A 23,386-nucleotide genomic window follows, 5' to 3' on the forward strand; every position below is an offset into this window, starting at 1 on the left:
CCTCGGGCCCCTAAACACACACACACACACGCCGGAGCAGCCTCGGGCCCCTCGACACACACACACAAGCACACACACACAGCCGGGGCAGCCTCGGGCCCCTCGAGACACACACACACACACACACACACACACACACACACACCCCCAGCCCCGGGCCCCTCTGGGAGCTTGTCGAATGAGGGGGCGCCGAGGAGGAGAGGAGCCTTAGACGAGGCGACCCCCCAGCCCCCTCCTCCCCGGGGGTCCCTGGGGACCTTCCTTCCCGACGGGGGTGCCCCCCTCCCCCCCCCCCCCCCCGGAGGTTGAGGGGTCAATCATGGCCACCCGGCGTTTAACCGACGCTTTCTTGTTGTTGCGGAACAACTCCATCCAAAACCGGCAGCTGTTAGCCGAGCAAGTGAGTAGTTACACCTCCTCCTCCTCCACCTGCAGCCCTCTGCATTCACGTAGCCTTGCTGCGGTGAGTGTCCCGCCGGCCTCCTACACCCGCTCCGAGCCCCTTCCTTCCTCTCCCCCTCGTCCCCTTCTCCATCCCCCTCATCCTAATCAATCAATCAATCGTATTGATTGAGCGCCGACTGTGTGCGGAGCACTGGACGGAGCGCTTGGGAAGTACAAGTTGGCAACATAGACGGTCCCCACCCAACAGTGGGCTCACAGTCGAAAAGGGGGAGACAGAGAACAAAACCAAACATACTAACAAAATAAAATAGAATAGATATGTACAAGTAAAATAAATAGAGTAGTAATCAATCAATCGTATTTATTGAGCGCTTACTGTGTGCAGAGCACTGGACTAAGCGCTTGGGAAGTACAAGTCGGCAACGCATAGAGACAGTCTCTACCCGACAGCGGGCTCACAGTCTAGAAGGGGGAGACAGAGAACAAAACCAAACGTATTAACAAAATAAAATAAATAGAATAGATATGTGCAAGTAAGGTAGAGTGATAAATATGTACAAACATATATACATATATACAGGTGCTGTGGGGAAGGGAAGGAGGTAAGATGGGGGGATGGAGAGGGGGACGAGGGGTAGAGGAAGGAACGGGCTCAGTCTGGAAAGGCCTTCTGGAGGAGGTGAGGTCTCAGTATGTTTGTACATATTTATTACTCTATTTATTTTACTTGTACGTATCTATTCTATTTATTTTATTTTGTTAGTATGTTTGGTTTTGTTCTCTGTCTCCCCCTTTTAGACTGGGAGCCCACTGTTGGGTAGGGACTGTCGCTATATGTTGCCAACTTGTACTTCCCAAGCGCTTAGTACAGTGCTCTGCACACAGTAAGCGCTCAATAAATGCGATTGATTGATTGATTGATTGCTCTGTGTGCACCACCTCACCGCCTGTCTCTGTGTCGTCTCCCTCTCGCTATGAAATGTTGTCTTGTGAGGCTTAAGGCCAGTACTGAAGTCTTACTTCCCTCTTCCCTCCTCCCTAGAGCTCTCCACTTCCAACTCAGCGGTACCACCCTTAGCAACAAGTCTGAACGGTATTAATAATAATAGTGATGGTATTTGTTAAGCGCGTACTATGTGCAAAGCACTGTTCTAAGCGCTGGGGTGGATACAGAGTGATCAGGTTGGCCCACGTGGGGTTCACAGTCTTAATGGTTTTGTTCTCTGTCTCCCCCTCCTACACTGTGAGCCCACTGTTTACTTCCCAAGCGCTTAGTACAGTGCTCTGCACACGGTAAGCGCTCAATAAATACGATTGATTGATTAATGGTTTTGTTCTCTGTCTCCCCCTCCTAGACTGTGAGCCCACTCTTGGGTAGGGACTGTCTCTATATGTTGCCAACTTGTACTTCCCAAGCACTTAGTACAGTGCTCTGCACACAGCGCTCAATAAGTACGATTGATTGATTGATTAATCCCCTTTTTACAGATGAGGTAACAGAGGCACAGAGAAGTTAAGTGACTTGCCCAAAGTCACACAGCTGACAAGCGGCGGAGCCGGAATTAGAACCCATGACCTCTGACTCCCAAGCCCGGGCTCTTTCCACCGAGTCTTCTGTCTTGGCTTTGAAATATCACTTTTCTGCCCATTTCCTCCCTGCGCTCTCCATTTTAGTAGGTGCTGTTGGTGTCCAGGCATATTAATGCTTAAAATAACTAGAAAAGGCAGATGTGCTTTTAGCTAATTTCATTTCTGGATTTCCACTCCTGCTGATTGGTTCTTTCCTTTATTGCCCCGTGCGCTATTAATAATTTACCCACCAACTGTTTTCTAGGGTATACCCAGGTGCGTATTAGAATAGGGTTCTTAGACATGGAAGTTTGGGTCAGATGGTCCAGAATATTGGCCTCATCTGTTAATGCCATTTATGCTCTTAGCGAATCAGGTTTGTCACCCAGCATTGAAATAGATGTTTATTTTGCATGTGTAGATAAACAAAATTAAAATAAACAATCAGTCAATCATATTGAGCGCTTACTGTGTGCAGAGCACTGTACTAAGTGCTTGGGAAGTACAAGTTGGCAACATATAGAGACAGTCCCTACCCAACAGTGGGCTCACAGTCTAGAAGGGGGAGACAGAGAACAAAACCAAACATATTAACAAAATAAAATAAATAGAATAGATATGTACAAGTAAAATAAATAGAGTAATAAATATGTACAAACATATATACATATATACAGGTATATACATATATACGGGTGTATATATAGTGCCATTAGAGTTAAGGTAGGAAAATATATTGGAATGAAGAGGATTATCGGGATCCTAGCTGAAATTTTTTCAGCTTCCCCAAGATGGACAAAAATTGGGTAAACTGGGAAAGTGTGAAATGCTCCCTGGATACGATACTGCGTATATTTTCAGGGGATCGCAAAGTGGTACTGCCGGTATTTGACTCCAAAACTATTGATCTTGTCTGCATGGTACAATCCCATCAATAAGGGAACTGTAAAGTTTTCCCCAATGCACATTTAGACCAAATTTGAAATTTTCTGTGGAAAAATTATCCTCAGAAAAATGTCTGGCTTGTGGTGGGAACATCACCAGTGTCTCACGCCTTAATCACAACTGGCTGTTGTGCAATGTTTGCGCCCTTTACTATTACAATTACATTGTAAAGTTGTTGCACATTATTATTTGGATTTCTTTGGGTACTTCTACTTTTAAAGGTTCCATTAAGTTGAGCATTTTTTTTTTACTTTAACTTTCATGATTGTTTACTAGGAAAGATTTCCAGTGGATTGCATAAAAATGTTTTGTAATGCTCTGAAGAGGTTTCTTGTTATCAGATGAGTTTATAAAATAGGCAGCTCCCCGCCCCGGCCAAATAAAGATTCTTGTAAGGTGAAAAGTAAAGAATGCTGATTTCATTCACTTTCCCCTGGAATTTACCCAGATAGCAAGAGCAAGATGCTCACTTTTGCAGATAACTGCCTAACTTGATTTCTATACCTGTAAAAGGCCTTGACTATTATTTGTCACAAACGTTGGAAAAAGTTTGGCGTTGGTAAATATTTTGTTCTTATTTGCTACTGATATGCAACTTTTTGAGTTGAATGTTAATTTTCTTTGTATTAATCTGAAACCATTTGGTGGAATAAGGCTTTTAAGTGACATTCTGGTCTGTGCAGCCAAGGCATCTGAAACTGTCAAACATTTTCAGTGAAAATTACAATACTTGGGATTTGCTTCTCTTTGAATGTCCATGTTAATGGCTATTTGACACTTTTTTTTCATGTTTTCCTAATTATCAAAAAGTACCCTGAAATATGCACTTGCACAGTTTTGTGCAATATAGAAAAACAGACTAAAGTGATTCAATTTATAGATCTCGTATGTTAAAGACTACCTATGTTAGCTTTTGATAGATACTTTAAATCCCAGAACTTTCTGAATTGACCATACTGTCGTCTCTATCCTTTTCTCTCTCCTTCTTTCTCTTTTTGCTGTCCCTAACTGGATGGGGCTGATGGGAACAACAAATCTCTTCAGGAGCTGGATGAGGTATTGTTTTGAATGTTTTAAAATACATTTTTAGCGAATAATTCAGGAGATGCATTTTCAGCACTTATGGCTGGAGTTTCTAGTCAAATGTAAAATGCCAGATCTCAAGCAGACTTGGCGTAATCCTGTTGGTTTTGTCCGTGTAAGTGGAAAGTGATAGTGTTCTAAACTGTAATTTACCATCTTACTGTTAACGCCAGTATTATTATTATTATTATGGCCACTTTTATTTCCCCGTTGGATCCCAAATAAAAGCCCAATGTGGCAACAAACCAAGCAGTGAATATGGCCAAAACTCACAATTTCTACCATAGGTAACACTCCCCAACAATGCCTTAGTCGATTAAGCACTTATGCAGACCCACTTTATGTGAATTAGAGATTGAGGGAGGACCTTACAAGTTATTGTAGAGTATATTGCGTTATTGGGGCTTAGAAGCAGTTGAAAATTAGTTTGAATTGTTAGAACTGTACTTGGCATTGTTTACTGGAACATAGGGAGAACCAGTCTATAAGACATAGGTAGGCTTGGATCTCAAAGTGTCTGTTGCTGTGAAAATACAGTATGCAACTTGCTTGTGTGATTTTTGAGAAGAGGACTCCAGATGGATTTCAGAATCAAAGAATTTCTGCTGAAAAGTCAAAACTAAATAGAAGTTAATTCACCTTGAATCAGTTTGTGGCAGGGAATTAAAAGCACTTACCTGTAATTTCTTTCTTTTTATTAATGCCCGTCTCCCCCTCTAGACAGTGAGCTTGATGTGGGCAGGGACTCTCTCTACCAGCTCTTGTACTCTTCCAAGCGCTTACTTGGGTGCTCTGCATACTGTAAGTGCTCAATAGATATGATTGAGTATAAACAATGTTTAGAAAAACGTAGCCCTGGTTTTGTGTTTCCAGGGCTCTTTCCCTGCCTTACCTCCTGTATTTGGGGCATTTTTGTGTTCATTAGGGCCTCCATTCAGGATAGACAGAAGTAATAAACAACAGTGAAATTCAAAGCAGCCCATTTTACAGCTGGTTAACAGCTCTTACATAAGAAGTTGTGTTTGGGGCCAGAATGGGGCTCAAGGCCGTAGTAGTCATCTCTAGAGGATAAAAAACAGATTATCTGAGGACAGTGAACAGATCCAACAAAGAAAAATGAAGAGTGTTGCGATAACGCAACAAACACTGAAAGTAAAAGGTGGTACCCAAAGACAAAAGCCTTGAAGCAGTGTGGTCTAGTGGAAAGAGCAGGTGTCTGGGGGTTGGAGGATCTGACTTGGATCTCTACTTGGATGTCCCGCCGACACCTCAAACTTAAGATGTCCCAAACAGAGCTCCTTATATTTCCACCCAAACTCTAGCCTTCCTTCAGTTTTTCCCATCAGTGTAGACCACACCACCACCATCCTTCCCATCTCACCAGCCTGTAACCTTGGCATTATCCTAGATTCATCTCTCATTCAGCTCACACATTCAGTCTATCACTAAACCCTGTCTGTTCTACCTTCGCAATATTGCTAAAATCCACCCTTTCCTCTCTATCCAAACCGTGCTAATACAAGCACTTATTCTACCCCGCCTTGATTACTATATCAGCCTCTTTGCTGACCTCCCTGCCTTCTGTCTCTCCCCACTGTAGTCCATACTTCACTCTGCTGCCCAGATCATTCATTCAATCACATTTATTGAGCGCTTACTGTGTGCAGAGCACTGTACTAAGTGCTTGGGAAGTACAGGTCAGCAACATATAGAGATGGTCCCTACCCAACAATGGGCTCACAGTTTAGAAGGGGGAGACAGAGAACAAAACAAAGCAAGTAGACAGGTGTCAAAATCGTCAGAACAAATAGAATTAAAGCTATATGCACATCATTAATAAAATAAATAGAATTTCCCTTTCACTGGTTCTCAGTTCTGAAGTCTCCAAGAAGGAACTGTTTACAAAGGGATGGCTCTATTGTATGTGGGATGCTTTTAACTATTCTTTGTCTGTTTCCTCTAGACTATAAACTCATTATGAGCAAAGTGTCTGCTAATACTGTTGTACTCTCCCAAGTGCTTACTGCAGCGCTCTGCACACAGTAAGCTCTCAATAAATATGATTGATTGATTACTAGCCTAGTGTCTGGGTGAAGGATTCATTCATTCAGTCGTATTTATTGAGCGCTTACTGGTGCAGAGCACTGTACTAAGCGCTTGGGATCATTTTTCTACAAAACCATTCAGCCCGTTTCCCCACGCCTCAAGAACCTCCAGTGGTTGCCCATCCACCTCCGCATCAAATAGAAACTCCTGACCTTTGGCTTTAAAGCACATAATCACCTTACCCGCTCCTACTTCATCTTACTGCCCACCTATTATAACTCAGCCCCACACTTCACTCCTCTAATGCCAACCTGCTTGCCATATCTCTATATGTTGCCAACTTGTACCTCCCAAGCGCTTAGTACAGTGCTCTGCACAGAGTAAGCGCTCAATAAATACAATTGAATGAATGAATACCGTGCCCTCGCCTACCTTGCCACCTACCTCTCGCCCTCTGGCCTGGAATGTCCTCCTTCATATTAAACAGACATTTTACTCTTCCCCACCTTCAAAGTCTTATTAAAAAGCACATCTCCAAGAGGCTTTCCCTAAGCCCTCACTTCTTCTTTTCCCTCTGCCTTGGCCGTCACCCTGATTTTTTCTCTCTATTCACCCCTCCCTCAGCCCCACCGAACTTACCTGTGATTTATTTCTTTATATTAATGTCTGCCTTCCCCTCTAGACAATGAGCTTGTGGGCAGAGACTGTATCTACCAACTCTATTATATTGTACCCTCCAAAGTGCTTAGTACAGTGCTCTGCACACAGTAAGTGCTAAATAAATATGATTGATTGATCTGAGTTCCAATCCAAGCTCTGCTACTTGTTTGTTGTGTGACCTTGAGCAAGTCACGTAATTTCTCTATGTTTCAGTTACCTCATCTAAAAAAGGGGATTAAGAGTGAGCCACATGTGGGATAGGGATTGTGTGCAACCTGATTAGCTTGTGTCTACCCCAGTGCTTTAGTAAAGTGCCTGGAACATAGTAAACACTTAAATACTATTTTATTTTTTTTAAAGGAGGGCAGAAAGCATCTAGGGTAGCCATTTACCTGGTTTGCAGCTAGCCTGTTCCCTGCCCAGGACTGATCTGGCACCACACACCTTTATGTCCAGGATTTTTATTTTAAACACAAACTTAATGCCTTTCTGTCCCATGGCTCTGAAAGAGAGCCCCTGTTTACAGGGATCTGAGAGGCTAATGTACCAGCTATGTAGCCGAATAGTGGTTGTGGGTCCCTTTTCCCCCTCAACCTCTGTAGAAGTTTCCATATGACGTTGTTACATTGCATAGTGCATGGAGTGTAATGTACATCTGTTACTTCTAGGAAGGCAAAGATATCCGCTACTTGCAAGTGTTGTCAATGGCCATCTTAGAAAGTTGTGACTGTGGTGTTTTTTGTTCGACTGATGAACTCGGTTCTGCCACAGCCCGTTTTTTCACTGTCCATTTTGGCTAGAATCCAATAGCAGAACAAGAGAAAGCTATTTCAATAACTCAAGTCTCTCTGGGTCTAGTGCGAGACATTGTCGGAAGAGACCGATATCAGTGTGGCATCGGACATAACAAGTACTACAGATGAGTTTTCCATAAGTTTGAGTTTTGCAAGAATGTAACTCTCTCCGTTCCTGGAGAATTGGGAGAACACTGATCTGCCAAGCCAGATTTCATGGCTGTATTGTTAAATTGGCTCGTGGTTAATGACTATTTGTATGTCTGCTTGTTGGTCACAGTTTATTATGTAGATTAAATTTAAATAGACCCCCTCATCCGCTATACAAATAAGTTAATTTGGATCTCTACCTCTGTGGAATTGTTTTTTTCTTTTTCCTCCATTTTAGCCTATTTGGGATTCTGACCATTTTCTTTGGTGATCATATAAATTATGGTACTCACCAGGAAACTGTCATTATCTCCCATTATGCCATTATGATGGTACTTGTAGGAATAAATGAACTAAACAGTAATATTTATTGAATGCCTATCATGTGTAGAACACAATAGGAGAGTAGGAGAGTACATCAGAATCAAAGCATGGTCCCTGCCTTCAGGGAGCTGACAATCTGTTGTGGAAGGCAAGCAGACATAAATCATTTCCAAATAGAGGTAGTAGGAGACAGAACAAGAGGTCAACCAGTAGTAGCATGGGTTATATCTCTTAAGAAACTAGAGTTATGTGTGTGTGTGTGTGGGGGGGGGGGGGGGAGGCTTTTTTCTTTAAAAGTTTCTAGAAATAAGCCAAAATATCCAAGCTTGTAAAGTCAAATTCCTAATCGTTCCTATCTGTTCAGTATCCAAGAATATCTTCTGATCATAGAATTATGATGAAATTCAAGAAAGGGAGAAAAAGACATTCTGTCAATTTGTTAGAATACTATTTTCAATAGGTCAGCACATGTTCTGTTAGCTTTCTGTTGCCCTCTGAATCTGAACCAAATTTATGTATTTTCATTTTTAAACAGTTTGTTCTCCTTTCATTTAGCTTGCTGATGACCGCATGGCACTGGTATCAGGCATCAGTTTAGATCCAGAAGCAGCAATTGGTGTAACAAAACGGTTACCTCCCAAATGGGTTGATGGAGTGGATGAAGTAAGTTGACTGTCAAAGTTGCACGTTTGAAATATTTTTTACTTAGGGAACTAATGTGGTATGTTTTCTAAGTTTGCACTGTTCAGATTCATTTTGAATAGGGATTTTTTCATGAAAATAATTTGAAACATCTCATTTCTGTGCCATATGTAGAGATTAATTGGAGTGATTTTGCTCTCCTTTAATGGGTCACTAGCAACTCATTACACAGAGTGTGGTAACCGTAACTCCTTTGTGCTTGGGAAACAAGGGACAACAGGTAGGGGTGGAAAAAGGTTTACAGGGGTTTCTTTGAAAATTTTAAAGTTGCCTTTCATTGACATTCCTCTTAGGGGAAATGTTGGTGTGAAACCCCAAGAATCAACTAAACTTTCAAGAAAGCTATGGGCCCAATTTCACCATCACTTGGGGAAAAACAGCCCCCATGTTGCTGATGGGCACAGCTCTCCTCCTGACCCATACCCCTTAAAATTGAAAAATGTTTCAGAATTATAATTATAATAGATCCTCTCTTTTTGTGGTAGAAAATGGAGGAAATATAGAATAAGGAAGAATTCATTTGATAAGGATGTACAATAAAATGTATATTCCCAACTCAGTAGTATATATTAGTGCCTGCTGCATGCAAAACACTGTATGCTAAGCTGCCGTGTCAGTACAATCAGAGTTAGGGTAGACATGATTCTTGCCGTCAAAATTTACGGGCATTAAATTACAGATATTGCTGGAAAATGAGGTTCCTTTTATTTGCATAAAGGAAGGGCACTTCTTGTCCTGGCTGGCTGCGGCCACACTGTATCAGAGGGGTTTATTTAAAAGGGGAACACATCATCTCTTCCCATTGAGATTGCTAATTTTTTTGGTTCAGAAAATATACTTTATCTCAGAGCCTTCTTTAATGTTGAGGCTCATTTCTTTGGGATTGATTCCATAGAATTATTGAAGTTGTATGTACTTTCTCACTTTGGAATAACTAATCACTTGGAGGAAATTACTTACGACTACTGACCTGTTGATTTTTGTTGTTTAGATACAGTATGATGTTGGCCGAATTAAGCAGAAGATGAAAGAATTAGCTAGTCTTCATGATAAGCATTTAAACAGACCTACCTTGGATGATAGCACTGAGGAAGAACATGCTATTGAAATAACAACCCAAGAAATCACACAGGTAAGTTGAAAAATGTTTAACTGGAGAGGTTTAATGCTCAACTCTTAAATCCCAGTTTCTATGACTTTTCCTTAGGATCCTAGATTAGCAGTGAGGACTTCTCATGGCAGTTCTCTTGGTAGGCAGTCAGTAAATACTACTGATTGAGTAGGGAATATGAATTGTATTATTACCTCCAATTTAGACTGTGAGTCCAAACTGATTATCTTCTATTTACCCCAGCTCTTAGTACAGTACTTGGTACATAGTAAGAGCTTAACAAGTGCCATTAAAAAAAAAAGCAAAACAAAACCCCAGCATCTACTAGGAGGTCAGCAATCCTTTGACCATGGTGTCAGGGGTGATACCTAAGACTGTCTGGTTGCCATTGTAAGCTCTAGCTGTGCTGAGAATACCAGTGCCCACTTGCTGGTCACATTGCCACTTCCTTTTTAAAACAGTTACTCTGGAAATCAGAGCTGCCACTGCTGGCAAACATTCAGTAATGTTTGAGTGCCTACTGTAAGTAAACTGACATTTTGATCCCCTTGATCTGGGATAGTATAGCATTGATAGTATACTAACAGAGGAAGCTTAAAGAATGGAACTACCTGTCATTCCAAAGATCCCATTTCCTGAATCCTGCCTTCTGCAAACGAAGCCCAGGACCCATCTGATTCCACAATACTGAAGGTGCGATCCAGGGACGTGGGGGAAGTTCAGGGAATAGCAGGCAGTTCTGCTCTCTCTGCCCAGTTCAGCCCAGGGCCACAAAATGCTGCCATATTAGCACCAGACAATTAAGAGTTCACTCAGATCCTGATGTAGCGGTGAACGTATTTGGAAGCTTGGGTAGAGATCTACAAGAGTGCTGTGTTTTGTACCCACAGACTATTACTTTGTACTCAACTCGATAAGCCAAAAGAGGTCTAGGACTTACCCAGTCTGATCCATGTTTGTGAATTGCCTACCCTGCTCAAAATGTGAAAAATCTACAGCAAGACCAGGCATCTTTCCTGCCTAGGGCCCCTATAAGCTGAATTTGAGCAAGTTATTTGTCCCATGGTGATCCATCTGATAATGCCAATTCTATTTTCAGCTGTTTCACAGGTGTCAGAGAGCAGTGCAGGCTCTGCAGTGTAGAGCACGAAATTGTACAGAACAGGAAGAACGAGTTCTCCGAAATGTAGTGTCCTCTCTAGCACAGTCTCTTCAGGAGTTGTCCACCAATTTTCGACATGCACAGTCAGGCTATCTCAAACGTAAGTGTCCTTTTGCCAGCAAAGTCAATCATTTTGAATGTTTTTCAATGGAGAAAATAGCCTCATTTTTGTAGTTCAGAGTATAAGAAAGTGCAAATGAATGTTTGATGTTCATCTTTGGAGATGTACCACTCTTCTATAAACCTACTAGCACATTTGAGTAGGGTGGAAGAAAGGACTGTCTTGCCTTCTGTCGATATTGATAGTATACTAAGCAACTTTGTCTTTAGTTCATTATTCTGTTTTCAGGAAGGCCCAGGGAAGTGGGGCACAAATGGAAGCAGATTTTCTGAGAAAGCTAGCTTCTGTCTCACTACTCTGATGTAGATGAGGGAGGGAGAAGAAAGGAAACCCCACTTTTGTCTCCGTATTTCAAAAAGATATAGAGTCAAGAACATAAGAAATGCCATTACTCTGTCAGATCAGTAGTCCAACCATCTCAGCACCCTTTCTCCAGTAGTGGCCACAGGACATTAAGAGGACATTAATCCATCCTAATGATTAAGTGTATACCAACTAATATCTCTAACTATTTATTCTATAGTCTTACCTTTTCTCCTTTTACTAACCCATTTCAGATCTTTCGACCATGAATTTATCCAAACCTCTTTTGGAGAACTTATTGATATTTTTTGCCTGCACATATCAATTCCATATATTCACCACATATTGTGTGAAGAGCGTTTTTTTTGAACCTTCTATCTTAGGGTTTAAATGGGGGCTCCTTCCTCCAGTTGTTCAATTAAACAGCAGTTTGTTTTTCATGCCATACACTTCCTTCATGGCTGGAACTCCCTCTGCCTTCATATGGTAGACCACCACTTGCTCCATCATTAGAGCCCTGTTTATCATAAGTGCTCCAGAGGCCTTCCCTGACAAACGTCTCATCTCCCCTGCTCCCCATTTTCCCTCCCGTCTGCATCACTTATGCCCTTGAGCCTAGACGTAAGATCATTGTGAGCATGGAATGTGTCTACCAACTCTGTTGCATTGTACTCTCCCAAGTGCTTAGTACAGTGCTCTGCACAAAGTGAGTGCTCAGAAAATACCAATGATTGAGTCCATACTCCCTAAACACTTTGTTACTCACTCCACCCCCTCAGCACTTATGTACGTAACCTTATATTCTGTGGCTTCCCCCATGTATAATTTATTTTAACATCTGCCATGCCCACTAGATTGTAAACTAATTGATAGTAGGGATTGTGTCTACTAACTGTTGTAGTCTCCCAAGCACTTAATTCATTGTTCTACACGTTGATTGATTGACTTCAGGAATGCTCCCTGTCAACTTTCCTGTTTCCAGACTGAAGTGTCCTAATCTTTCAGCCTATTCTCAGGTTGACTTACTTGCTTTCTCCTTTTTGTCTTGGTTGCCCTTCTCTGTAACGTCTCCTACTCTCTTCAGTCATCCATCATAAAATGCAGTGACTAGAACTTCATGCCAACTTTTGGTTTCGTGTGGGAGGGAGAAAAGGAGGCACTACTCTTAAGAGGGCAAGCTGAAATGGAGTTTGGGAATAGCAGGCTTTGAAAAGCAAATGTTTCAGTTTCTGGTTAAGCAATCAAAAACACTTAGCTCTTTTCAGCCTTTCTCTTATCTTACTGAAGTGCTAAGGTGAGTGAAGCTGTCCCAAAAGGTATTGGAGTGAAGGTAATAGCTTTACCTCCATGGCTTCTATGGCATCAATATTTGGAGGGATCAAAGTAAGGCCATATTCTACTTGAACAGAGTGGTGAAATTCTACGTTTACTTTCTAACCCATTTCTAGTTACCTTGCTTTGCTTTTGGCTGCCATCACTCATTCGACTAGTAATTTGAAAGCACAGTCACATTGACTTGTAGGTCATTCCTGTGTGATGTGATAGCCCATAATATATCTTCAGGTGAATGGCTCAGCACAGATTATCACCACTACTGCAAAAGCAACTCAAGTGTGTTCCTGTTGGCTGTAGAACATCCCTTTCCCCTATTGACCATTGGCACCTGACTGACGCTCACCTAAATGGCAAAGGAACTAGCAGAGGTGCATTATTAGATTTTCATGGTGTAAGTGTGCAGAGATTCTTACCCTAAAGCCATCTTATTCACCAGTTACAGCATCATCTTCAAGCCAGAGAACAAATCTGCAAACCCCAAGTAGTTGTAGTTTGGGTTTCATCTAGTGGGCAGGTAATATATGTGTCATTACATCAAGCAGTGGTATTTGAGTGCTTACTCTGTGCAGAGCACTGTACTAAGTGCTCGGGAGAGTTCAGTATAGTACAGTTGGTAGACCTGATCCCTGCACTCCAGGAGCTTACAGTCTAGTGGATGTTCTCCATTTGCTTAGAGGAATACTGTGTAATTAATACAGGTACTCTGTGATTAATATTTTTTAAGATGATAATGGAGCCTTCCTCTTAAAGCAACAGAAAATCCTTTCCTGAATCTTCAAACCTGAAGTTTCCTACATGAAAGAATTGATTATAGTGAAAATGGTTTGCACTCTCACCCCTGCCCATTGTGTTCGCACTGGAGCAGAAAGTGTAGTGGGCAGGGACGCAGCACATTGTGAAGTGCACACAATCTTTTGTGTACAAGATCTGTTTATGGCCAAAGGAACTGTACTGTCCTGCCAGTGATGGGCTGGTAGCATCGTAACCCAAGAGGCGGCTGACTTGGTAGCAGCTGTTTGTGGTCTTCACTGCCCACTTTACCCAGCTACTTTTCAAGTTTTTTCCTGGGCTTGTCCATCATCAATTGTATTTATTGAGCGCTTACTATGTGCAGAGCACTGTACTAAGCACTTGGGAAGTACAAATTGGCAACATATAGAGACAGTCCCTACCCAACAGTGGGCTCACGGTCTAAAAGGGGGAGACAGAGAACAAAACCAAACATACTAACAAAATAAAATAGAATAGATATGTAGAAATAAATTAAATAAATAAATAGAGTAAAAAAATATGTACAAACATATATACATATATACAGGTGCTTTGGGGAAGGGAGGGAGGTAAGATGGGGGGATGGAGAGGGGGGTTAGAAACCTTCAGCATTTCTGTCACCTCCCCTAAACTGTAGCCTTATTGTGGGCAGGGAACGTGTCTACCAACTCTGTTATCCAAGTGCTTAGTACCGTATTAAGCATTCAGTAAAATACGATTGATTGATTATTGGCAAAACCGCAGCAGGCATTCCCCTACTTGTCTAACTGGGATTAGAACCCAGGCCCCTTCATTCCCAGAGCCATGTTCATTCCATGGGGACCAACCGTAGGATAATACTTGCTGTACTCCTTATGTCATGTGCTGTAGTAACTACTTTTTCATGAAAGATAATTTTTAAAATGGATTAGCTCAAACAGCATCAAATGCCATATGTTTTTCTAATGTGCTTGGATGTAAATATAATATATAAATAGCTGTTATTTAGAAATCTGAAAATATAACTTGCTTTTGCTTTCACATAAGTGAAATAAGCAGTACTTGATCATTAAAATATCCTTTCCACTACTTTGTAAATTCTAACTAAATATTAATCATTTGTAATTCCTTTAGCTATATTAGGTGTCTATCTGATTTTTTTTCTTAAAAGCTGCTAAGAAATGATTGCTTGGCTTCACAGTGGGGCCTTTTCTAGACCGTAAGATCGTCGTGCGCAGGGAATATGTCAATAAGTACCGCTGATTGATTTTACCACTCTAAGGCAGAAGCAACCAAAATGGTAGAGTTATCTTATGTATATGTAAAATAGATTTATATATATATATATATGACTAGAATTAGCTATTGCTCATATTTTTAATAGGCATGAAGAATCGAGAGGAAAGATCACAGCACTTTTTTGATACATCAGTACCGCTTATGGATGATGGAGAAGACAATACTCTTTATGATAGGGTAAGCTAAATGGCTAGGAAAATCCTTAATATTTTCCATGTATTTCTCTCTCTGTACATATCAAGTTATTTTGTTCTGCAAATATGCGGAATCACCCCAAAATGATTCATGTGTTCTTAAGGAGAGAGAACTTTTCTTTGCGTGAATGCGTACCTTTCCGTGAGGTATTTTGATGATCAGTTCCACTTTAGTACCTCTTATAACCTCCCAATTACTTAAAGGCCTTGAGATCTTTTGAAGAAATGTATTAAATTTTTCATCTCTATTTTTGTTTCAACAGGGTTTTACGGATGACCAGTTAGTATTGGTGGAACAAAATACACTAATGGTTGAAGAGAGGGAGCGTGAAATTCGCCAGATTGTGCAGTCTATTTCTGACCTAAATGAAATTTTTAGGGACTTAGGAGCAATGATAGTGGAACAGGTGTGTAAATGCATAATTCTCAAGGTGTAGCTTTTATTTTTTTAATATGCATTCCTCTTGTTTTGTTTGATTCTGACAAAGCTCAGATATTGTTGTTTGGTGGCATGTGAATTATGGTGCAAGTGCTCATTATAGCTCTTGGAGCCTACAGTGATCCAGTAATGCCTTTTGTCAGTATGTCATTATCAGCAATTAGCAGTGTCTGAGTATCTTTTGTGGGCTGAGCACTGAACTAGGTTGTGTTTGTAACATGCAGTAGGCTTAGACATAATACCCCTCCTTGAGCTTACGATCGATTCAGCAGGTGGCTGGACACAGGCAAGTCCAAATTGCAAACGTGCCATAAGTAAAAGGGTAGGAACGTAGGTACAAGTGAACTGTTCCACAGTCAGAACCTTGACATTCTCCTCAATTCATCTCTCTCATTCAACCCACAAATCCAATCTGTCACCAAACCCCGTTGATTCAGCCTTCATGATATTGCTAAAACCCGGCCTTTCCTCTCCAACCAAACTGCCACCATGTTAATCCAAGCACTTATCCTAATTCATCTTGACTACTACATCAGCCTCCTCCCTGCCTCCTGTATCTCCTGTCATGCTGCTACTTCTTCCCATTTTACAGATGAGATATCTGAGGCATAGAGAAGCTAACTGACTAGCCCTGGGACACAGAGCAGACAACTGACAGATCCAGGACTAGAATCCAGGTTCTCTGACTCCCAGGCTCTTACTTTCTCCACTATTTCACACTATTTCCCGTGAAATGTCACATTAAATGATACTTTAATTCTCTATCCTTCACCAGCATATTCCTACTACTATGACCAATGCAGTATTTTCTATGGAAGGAAATTAGTTTCATTATGATGGATTCAGTGACTTTGGCTCACACAAAGTGCATTTCCTCAAGTAATATTGAATTTGGTGCCTTCATAATAACTATTATTCATTCCTCACTCTGAGACCAGGATTTGACCAGGCAGCAGGAACTTTTAATGTCACTAAGAATCTATAGGATGGGCATAATGCAGGCTAACTCAGTAACACATCTGAAAGCTTAAAAGTGTGTCGACTTTCATTCAAAACTGGATTGCTTCATTGTAGCACTATATATAACATTGTGGTATAACATCATGCACATATGTAAATATTTGAAGTAGATGATTTTGCTACATTCTACCGTGATAATGCTAACAGTTTTGATGTTTTAAAAACAAGATAGGAAATTAGTATTGTTTACAGAGGGCATTATTTGTAGTATTTTGTGGGTTTTTTTTTTTAGTTGTGACTATTAATCATCCTTAATTATCTGTTATTTAGGGTACAGTTCTTGATAGAATTGACTATAATGTTGAACAGTCCTGTATCAAAACTGAAGATGGTTTGAAACAACTTCACAAGGTAAAAGGAGGCCTATTAAAGTAGAACCTGCTACAAGGTTTTGGGGGGTTTGTTTGTTTTAAGAAACTTTACAAAAGACCGTTATGCAAACTGAGGTAGTGTCACCTACTCTATAAAGAGCAGTGGTGGTTACTAAAAGTGTACTAAAGTACTAACAGAAGTCTTTAATAATTTCTAATGATTGAATTATGCAGGCAGTAATTTATGCAGAGTCAGAATTGGCTAAATGCCACTACTGATAATTTCTGGTGAACTTCATGTTTAATTTTAAAATTACCTAGTAGCATGTAAAAATATGTGGGTGGGTTTTTTTTTTCCATTTTTAAGACTTCTTAATGTTTGCCTACTTATTTTTGGAAATGAATTGGTGTTTGAAATGTTGTGTTTGAAATGTTATGTTTGAAACATTTCTGCCTGCTTATTGTTATTGACTTAAACTTCTGTTGTCATGGCACATTTCTGATGAGTTGCTGGCAAAGAATCACATCTGAAGTAGATCAAAATTTACTTTCCCTGTAATTGCCCCAGCATAGTTGTACTTCAGTTTGGAAGGCAAAAAAATGGTGTGAGGACTTGGGCGTGATGGGCGGTTCTGTATTGTCTGCCAATTCACTTTGGAAAGAGGCTATTAAAATTTAAAAATTTTCTAATCTGTAATGAGAAATATGTATGTGAAATGTCATTCCAACTTTACAAATACTTGAATGTATTTCCAAAAAAGTATTTTAATAATTCATTTTCATAAATACTTCTGTAAATAAAATATATTCCATCAAATTTCCTCCACCTTTAAACAGTGGTATTTGTAGATGGCTCAGCACTGATTTCCTTAATGTATTATGGTCAACAGCATCTTTTGAGTGCCTCTTCATATGCAGATCACTATCGTAGGTGTAATGCAGCATACAGTACAAATAAAAGATATGGTCCCTGTCCACAAAGAGTTTACCAATATTACATTTCAATCAAGAAGCCAACTTTTTTCCAGGAGAACAAAGACATAGATTTTGCCAATAGTCTCAAGGTTTGGTTTTTTTTGTTTGTTTAAAAGTGTCTGTTTTAGATCTTGAGAGTTCTTGTTACCGAAAGTTAAGCAGCAAAGAGACTGCATAAAGCAAGAAGACTCTTGTGCTTTCTTGGAAGACTAACTTCATTTTAATTAGAGTGTACTGTTAAAGACTAACTTTGGTGGCTCATAGTGCAATTTTTTGTATCTAGAAATGTTCAATGTTGAAGTTTTTGTAATTAAACTCAAAAAACTATGTATTTTTACCAGGATGTAATAATAATTATAGTATTCATTAAGCACTTACTATGTGCCAAGCACTATTCTAAGCTATGGGTGTAGCTGCTGGAAAAAGTCAAGGAAAGTGTATGTTCAGAGTTAACAGAAACAGAATATTTTGTGTGTTAAACTATGAACTTTAATACTGATTTAATAATAATAATGGCATTTGTTAAGCGCTTGCTATGTGCAAAGCACTGTTCTAAGTGCTGGGGGGATACAAAGTAATCAGGCTGTCCCACGTGGGGCTCACAGTCTTAATCCCCATTTTACAGATGAGATAACTGAGGCTCAGAGAAGTTAAGTGATTTGCCCAAGGTCACACAGCAGACGTGTATTTCCCTTGTTATATAGTTTTTCTTGAATAAAATATGTGCAGACAAGTCTAAAGTATTACAGTATATGTACATTTTGTAGAAAAATTTATTGGGATGTGAATGATGCATATTATAGTGACATTTATGACATGTACACCAAAAAAATCAGCTTGTCTAGAAGTGTGAATCATTAAATTCACATAAAGTAAATAATAGAACACTTGATTTTCTCCAGATATTACCTCTTAGTCTGTTTCCAATTTTATGCTATATATAAAGGACTCTTAGAATAGTCAGATTAAACAGAGCTATTGCACAGTGAACATTCATATCACACTAAAACGATCTTTTCCTATTGCAAACCTGAGTTTTGAATTAGAAACAGTAGATAATTAGATTTTTCCACATTGATCGAAGTACAGAGGGAATGCAGGAATATAGATTGTGCTAGAAAACTTACTCACCCTGTTTTTTCTTTTTGTTCTCTAGGCAGAGCAATATCAAAAGAAGAATCGGAAGATGCTTGTTATTTTAATTTTGTTTGTAATTGTTATTGTCCTTCTTGTTGTACTAGTTGGTGTCAAGTCTCATTAGGTAACTTTTCTGATTTTCTCACTTCATGTTTGCGTGTTAAGTGGATTCTCTCCCCCCACCCCGGCGTCCTCCTCCAAATGTGAATGAATGGATCTGATCTCCTGAAAATTGCCTTTGAATGTACTGTACAATCCCCAGTGGTACAAGTCTGTGCAATGTTTCAGTAGAATCTTTTCCCCAAATCATGTTCCAGTGATAGATTTACTTTTTCATTTTTTGGCTTCAATATAAAAAATTTCAAGACATTTGATAATGCCACTGACTAGCAACTTGAGTCCTATATCTAAAAGTTTCAGTATTTTTTTTAAAGGCAGAAAAATGAGGAGATGAAAATTTTATAGGCACATGCAGAAATTATTTTATATATATATCTATATATATATATATATGCTTTTCAGAAGTCTGTTGTCTGAGTAGCATGTTGCAGATGTCTTTCTAGGTTGTTTTTTTTAAACCCTGTGGGTTTAAGGAATTTGGTACCAAAAAGTATAATTGGAGGTCAAATGCCTTAAATGGTACACTTCAAATTGTTTGTCTTCACCTAATTTTCTTTTGATTATATGCCATATTAGATTGTGTGAAAAGAAGCCCTTTTAAGTTGAATTCATTGTACATTCCCATTGAGTAATGTTTTTATTGCTGCTAATGAGCAGAGTTAAAGTATGGATAATAAGCAATGATCATTGGTGTTATTTAACTCATTGTTTCAACCATTGAAAACCGCTTCCTAAATTTAATTGGAGTTGTAAGCATTTTCCTCATCTAGGGGTCATGTGCTTCGTTTTCTATGGTAAACCATAAGGTATCATTAAAATATTCTACAAAGAAATTCTCCAGTCCTTTAGAGTCCTCGATATCTGAGCATTATATGTGCTTTTGCTACTAAGACCAAGCCCCTTTTAATGGATCGAGCTTTCCATGGAACAAGTTTTAAATGGGTCATCCTGTTTAATGGTGGAGTACAAGTGAAGCACAGACCATTTATTTACAAGACATCTATAAGTTACTCCTCAGTTGTGTGATTTATTTCCCTTCTCTCCCCTGTATCCCCTGAGGAAGATTATGGCCAAGAGCCTCAGAGTAAGAGAGGCAAGTTTGAGTGCTGCAATACCTTTGAATAGGAATTCCCCTGGTAATGAGGGCAAGAATCAAATCTCCAGAACGAGATTGCCAGTTTTCTGTAGTTCTGCTGCAACAGAAGATGCTGGTGAATCTTCTGAGTACTCCAAAACAAGGGGTAGGTCAGAATAACTTTAAAGAATGAATCTGTTCACAATTCCCTTGGTCCTGAAGTTGTGCAATTTTGAGCAGTCATGTCATACATTTTCATTTCACTTCCTTTATCACGTTTAAAGGTTTCCAACTTCAGTAGATGTTTTTATTTGAACTTTAGCATGGAATAATCTCTTTAGAATTAACATTGAAGATGTTCCCAGAAATTGAAATTGGGTCTGTATTGGAATAATATTGCATTGCATTAACATGGATCATTTTCTTCACATCCAAATGCCCTTCTTCATATTTCTCCTGACTTGTTTTCACCACTAAACGGTCGTTGATTTCCTTTAGAACCAGAGGTGAAAGTAGAGCGTGACTTTTGCAGGAATGGTCAAGCGCTATAGGTAGCCAACTGCAGCCCGCTGCCTTTGAAGGGGTTGGCGGCCCTTTTTTTCCATTTGACCCTGGATCAAGATCCCTCCCTGAAGGAGAGGGGGAAAAAAAGCATCATCTGTGAAATAATTCAAATTCCAACCAAAACAGGTGACTCAAAACTTATTATTTTACTGGTGCTTCATTCCAGATGGTCCAGCTTTACTTCCACACCCCAGTTTTTAGAACCACTGAGTTTCTAGGTGAAGCTAAAGCAAACTGGAAGAATGTGAACTTTTGTGTGCCTTCTACTGTAATTTCCTCATTGCCAGGTCTTAAATTGAGGAATACTTTCAGAAAGAAAATTTGTCCTCTGATACTCAGGGCACTGCCAGACTAGCCAAGCAACTTTCATCCTTTTTGGGTCCCCAATTGTCAAAAATTGCATTCAGAATGACCATACTTTAGAGACTCTGATCCTCTGTAGAGCCAGTAAAGATGAGAAAACTTTCTAAAAGCCCTGCTGCACTTTGTGGCAGACCTGGGAACACTTTCTATTGGTTACCTATATGGCCAAATCACACTAATATTCGAAGGAACTGTCCCTTTGAAAAATAAAACCTCTGCATTATTTTATGTTTTACAATTAATCTTTCACCACGTGAATATAGTAGGTAATTATTTTATGAGCTTGACCTATTTTTTGCTTTTCAAAACACCGTATGTACAACTGGAAATGACCGTTTTCCTCTGACTTTGAGATTAATCCGTCGTTCAATCATTTGAAAATAAGGGGATGGTGGAATTGAGGGACTCTATTCCCTGAAATGTCAGCTGCTGTAGTGGAATGTCTCCACAACGTGGCCCTATATCGACGAAAGACCCTCAGAATTGCACTGTTCCTTGAATTAGAGTTTTTCATGAGTCTGTTTTTGTATTGTTGAGCTTGAACTTGGGAAAAGATCAGTTGTTCTTTGGAAAGTGAGACAGAAGCTGTTCCTGTTCTCATCCTAATCCTCAGAGCATTTCCTACATGAAAAATGCAAATAAAGATTCTAGTGTCTGTGATGTACTTGGGCAGTAATTTGGTACCCAAAAGATGTATCTTACCTCTCGGAGAGGGAAGTGAGACTTGATGGTCCAATGACCCAGGGGTCACTTATTCTTCTACCATCTGTATTATGCCTGCCCGCCAGAGGAATGCTTCCATTGAGCATTCATTTGATGTAGGGGGATATGTTTCTTCTGCTGTTGGTCCTGAATTGCCTAGAAGCATCTTAGTCATTTGATCAGCACTAAATTAAGGTAAGACCTGAATGATATGTGTAACAGCTGTCTCTCCGATGTTGATACTGATCTTTTTCCATGGTTATGATTGAAAAATCTCTTTTGTGGTGTTGCTGGCTACACCATACAGTGTGAAGCAGTATTTTGCTCCAATATAACATATTTACAACTTTCTCTAAATTGAGAGAATGCTATTTATTTGTCTTGACAAAGAACTTTTGATGTTTTATCCTAGCTGATGACTTCTAAAAAGTAATAAAGCCCTTCCAACATAATTGATTAGCTATGACTTTTTCTCTCTTGCAAAAATTAATTAGGGAAGCATTTAGATTGTGAAGATTTTTGTACAGTATTTTTCTGAATTGGTTTTATTTGGAAGAGATTTTCCACAATAAAGAAATTTCCAGAATGTAGAATATTGTCCTGAAATTCTAGAATTAATTTTAAATATGGACACACTTTATACCACAAGATCAGTATTACTCTTTGGCTTAAGTTTTACCTTCTTGGACTGTAATAGTAAAATGCTCACTTAAATTTCTTCAATTAATGCTTTTTCTAAGTGAGCAGTTTATTTCATATGCAGTATGAAAAGCAAATCACCCTAAATCCAGCAAATTGCCTTATATACAGTTAGCCCATATTTTGAACGGCAGAAGCTCCAGTAATGAGGGGCTGTGAGGAGAATAATATTTAAATCTATCAGTGGTATTGAGCGCTTACTATGCGGAGAGTCCAATACGACAAAATTAGTGGACATGTAGACTACAGTTGTGTTTTGTGTGCATTCCGCCCCAACCAATCCGTAAAAACTGAATTTATACTCCTTTCAAAATCAGCTCTTGCACTGAATCATTGCCTGTAGCTGGCTACCTTGGGCAGAGACCATGCACTTGCAGAGTACTGCTCCCCTTTCTGCTTACTTGCTTGCTAAAACCAAGGGAGAATGTGAGTGGCAAGCCACTAGCACTTGCACACAGAACCAAGGTCAACTGAATTCTAGGCTGTTGTATTTCCAATAACTGTCAGGGTGTTTATCATAATGGCAAATCGTGGCACATCTACACAATTTGTGTTTTTGTGAGTAATTTGTGATGCACCACAAGCTGTGATCTCTCAGATGAATTTTATCAATGGAGAGCTAAAGCAACCAATTTTGGTAGTCAAGAGGTTTTCTCCTTATTGTCCCCTGCAGGCACAAGTCCATCATAGAACACTACAGAATGTAAAGAGCTTTAAACAAATTCCTACTACGTAGAGGTACCTAATGTTCAGGGTATCTTAAACCAAATAATCTGATCTTCTAAAGTAGAGAGCAACTAAAGCCTTAATTTTCAGTCTACTGCTGTTATTGAAGCTGAAGTGGTGATGTTAACTTCTTGCATTTAGGAACACTCTGAGTGACACTGTGAGGCATAGAAACTAGCAATGTGTCACTCATTTCTCCAGAGAAAGCCTAAATTGAAAATTGAGTTCTGGCAATTTCTCACCACTTTTTGTCTTTAATAAGAGTTTTTCAGAAGACAATTATTTGGAACCCAATTCTGCAA

The 23,386-nt window shown here is 39.7% G+C and overlaps 1 protein-coding gene across 4 annotated transcripts; it reads left to right on the forward strand.

Annotated features, from left to right (window-relative positions):
• Positions 1 to 289: 289 nt before the first annotated feature.
• Positions 290 to 22,252, forward strand: STX16 (syntaxin 16). 4 transcript variants are annotated; one of them, XM_038750135.1, is made up of 9 exons: positions 290 to 463; positions 3,964 to 3,975; positions 8,532 to 8,639; positions 9,670 to 9,810; positions 10,889 to 11,051; positions 14,845 to 14,936; positions 15,217 to 15,360; positions 16,683 to 16,763; positions 18,855 to 22,252. In XM_038750135.1, the coding sequence occupies exons 1-9, from the start codon at positions 320 to 322 to the stop codon at positions 18,957 to 18,959; spliced, it is 990 nt and encodes a 329-aa protein (XP_038606063.1). In that variant the 5' UTR covers positions 290 to 319; the 3' UTR covers positions 18,960 to 22,252. The 4 variants fall into 4 exon arrangements, with proteins under 4 accessions (XP_038606063.1, XP_038606065.1, XP_038606064.1 ...); XM_038750137.1 differs by having other exon boundaries at positions 290 to 400; XM_038750136.1 differs by lacking the exon at positions 3,964 to 3,975.
• Positions 22,253 to 23,386: the final 1,134 nt, after the last annotated feature.

Source organism: Tachyglossus aculeatus, chromosome 8, assembly GCF_015852505.1.
Source record: "Tachyglossus aculeatus isolate mTacAcu1 chromosome 8, mTacAcu1.pri, whole genome shotgun sequence".
NCBI classification, from domain to species: domain Eukaryota; kingdom Metazoa; phylum Chordata; class Mammalia; order Monotremata; family Tachyglossidae; genus Tachyglossus; species Tachyglossus aculeatus.

Coding starts and splice junctions, on each gene's coding strand:
- STX16 (XM_038750135.1), top strand. CDS start 320: ATGGCCACCCGGCGTTTAACCGACGCTTTCTTGTTGTTGCGGAACAAC. Junction 11,052..14,844: donor ACAGTCAGGCTATCTCAAAC/GTAAGTGTCCTT, acceptor TATTTTTAATAG/GCATGAAGAATCGAGAGGAA. Junction 14,937..15,216: donor ACAATACTCTTTATGATAGG/GTAAGCTAAATG, acceptor TTGTTTCAACAG/GGTTTTACGGATGACCAGTT.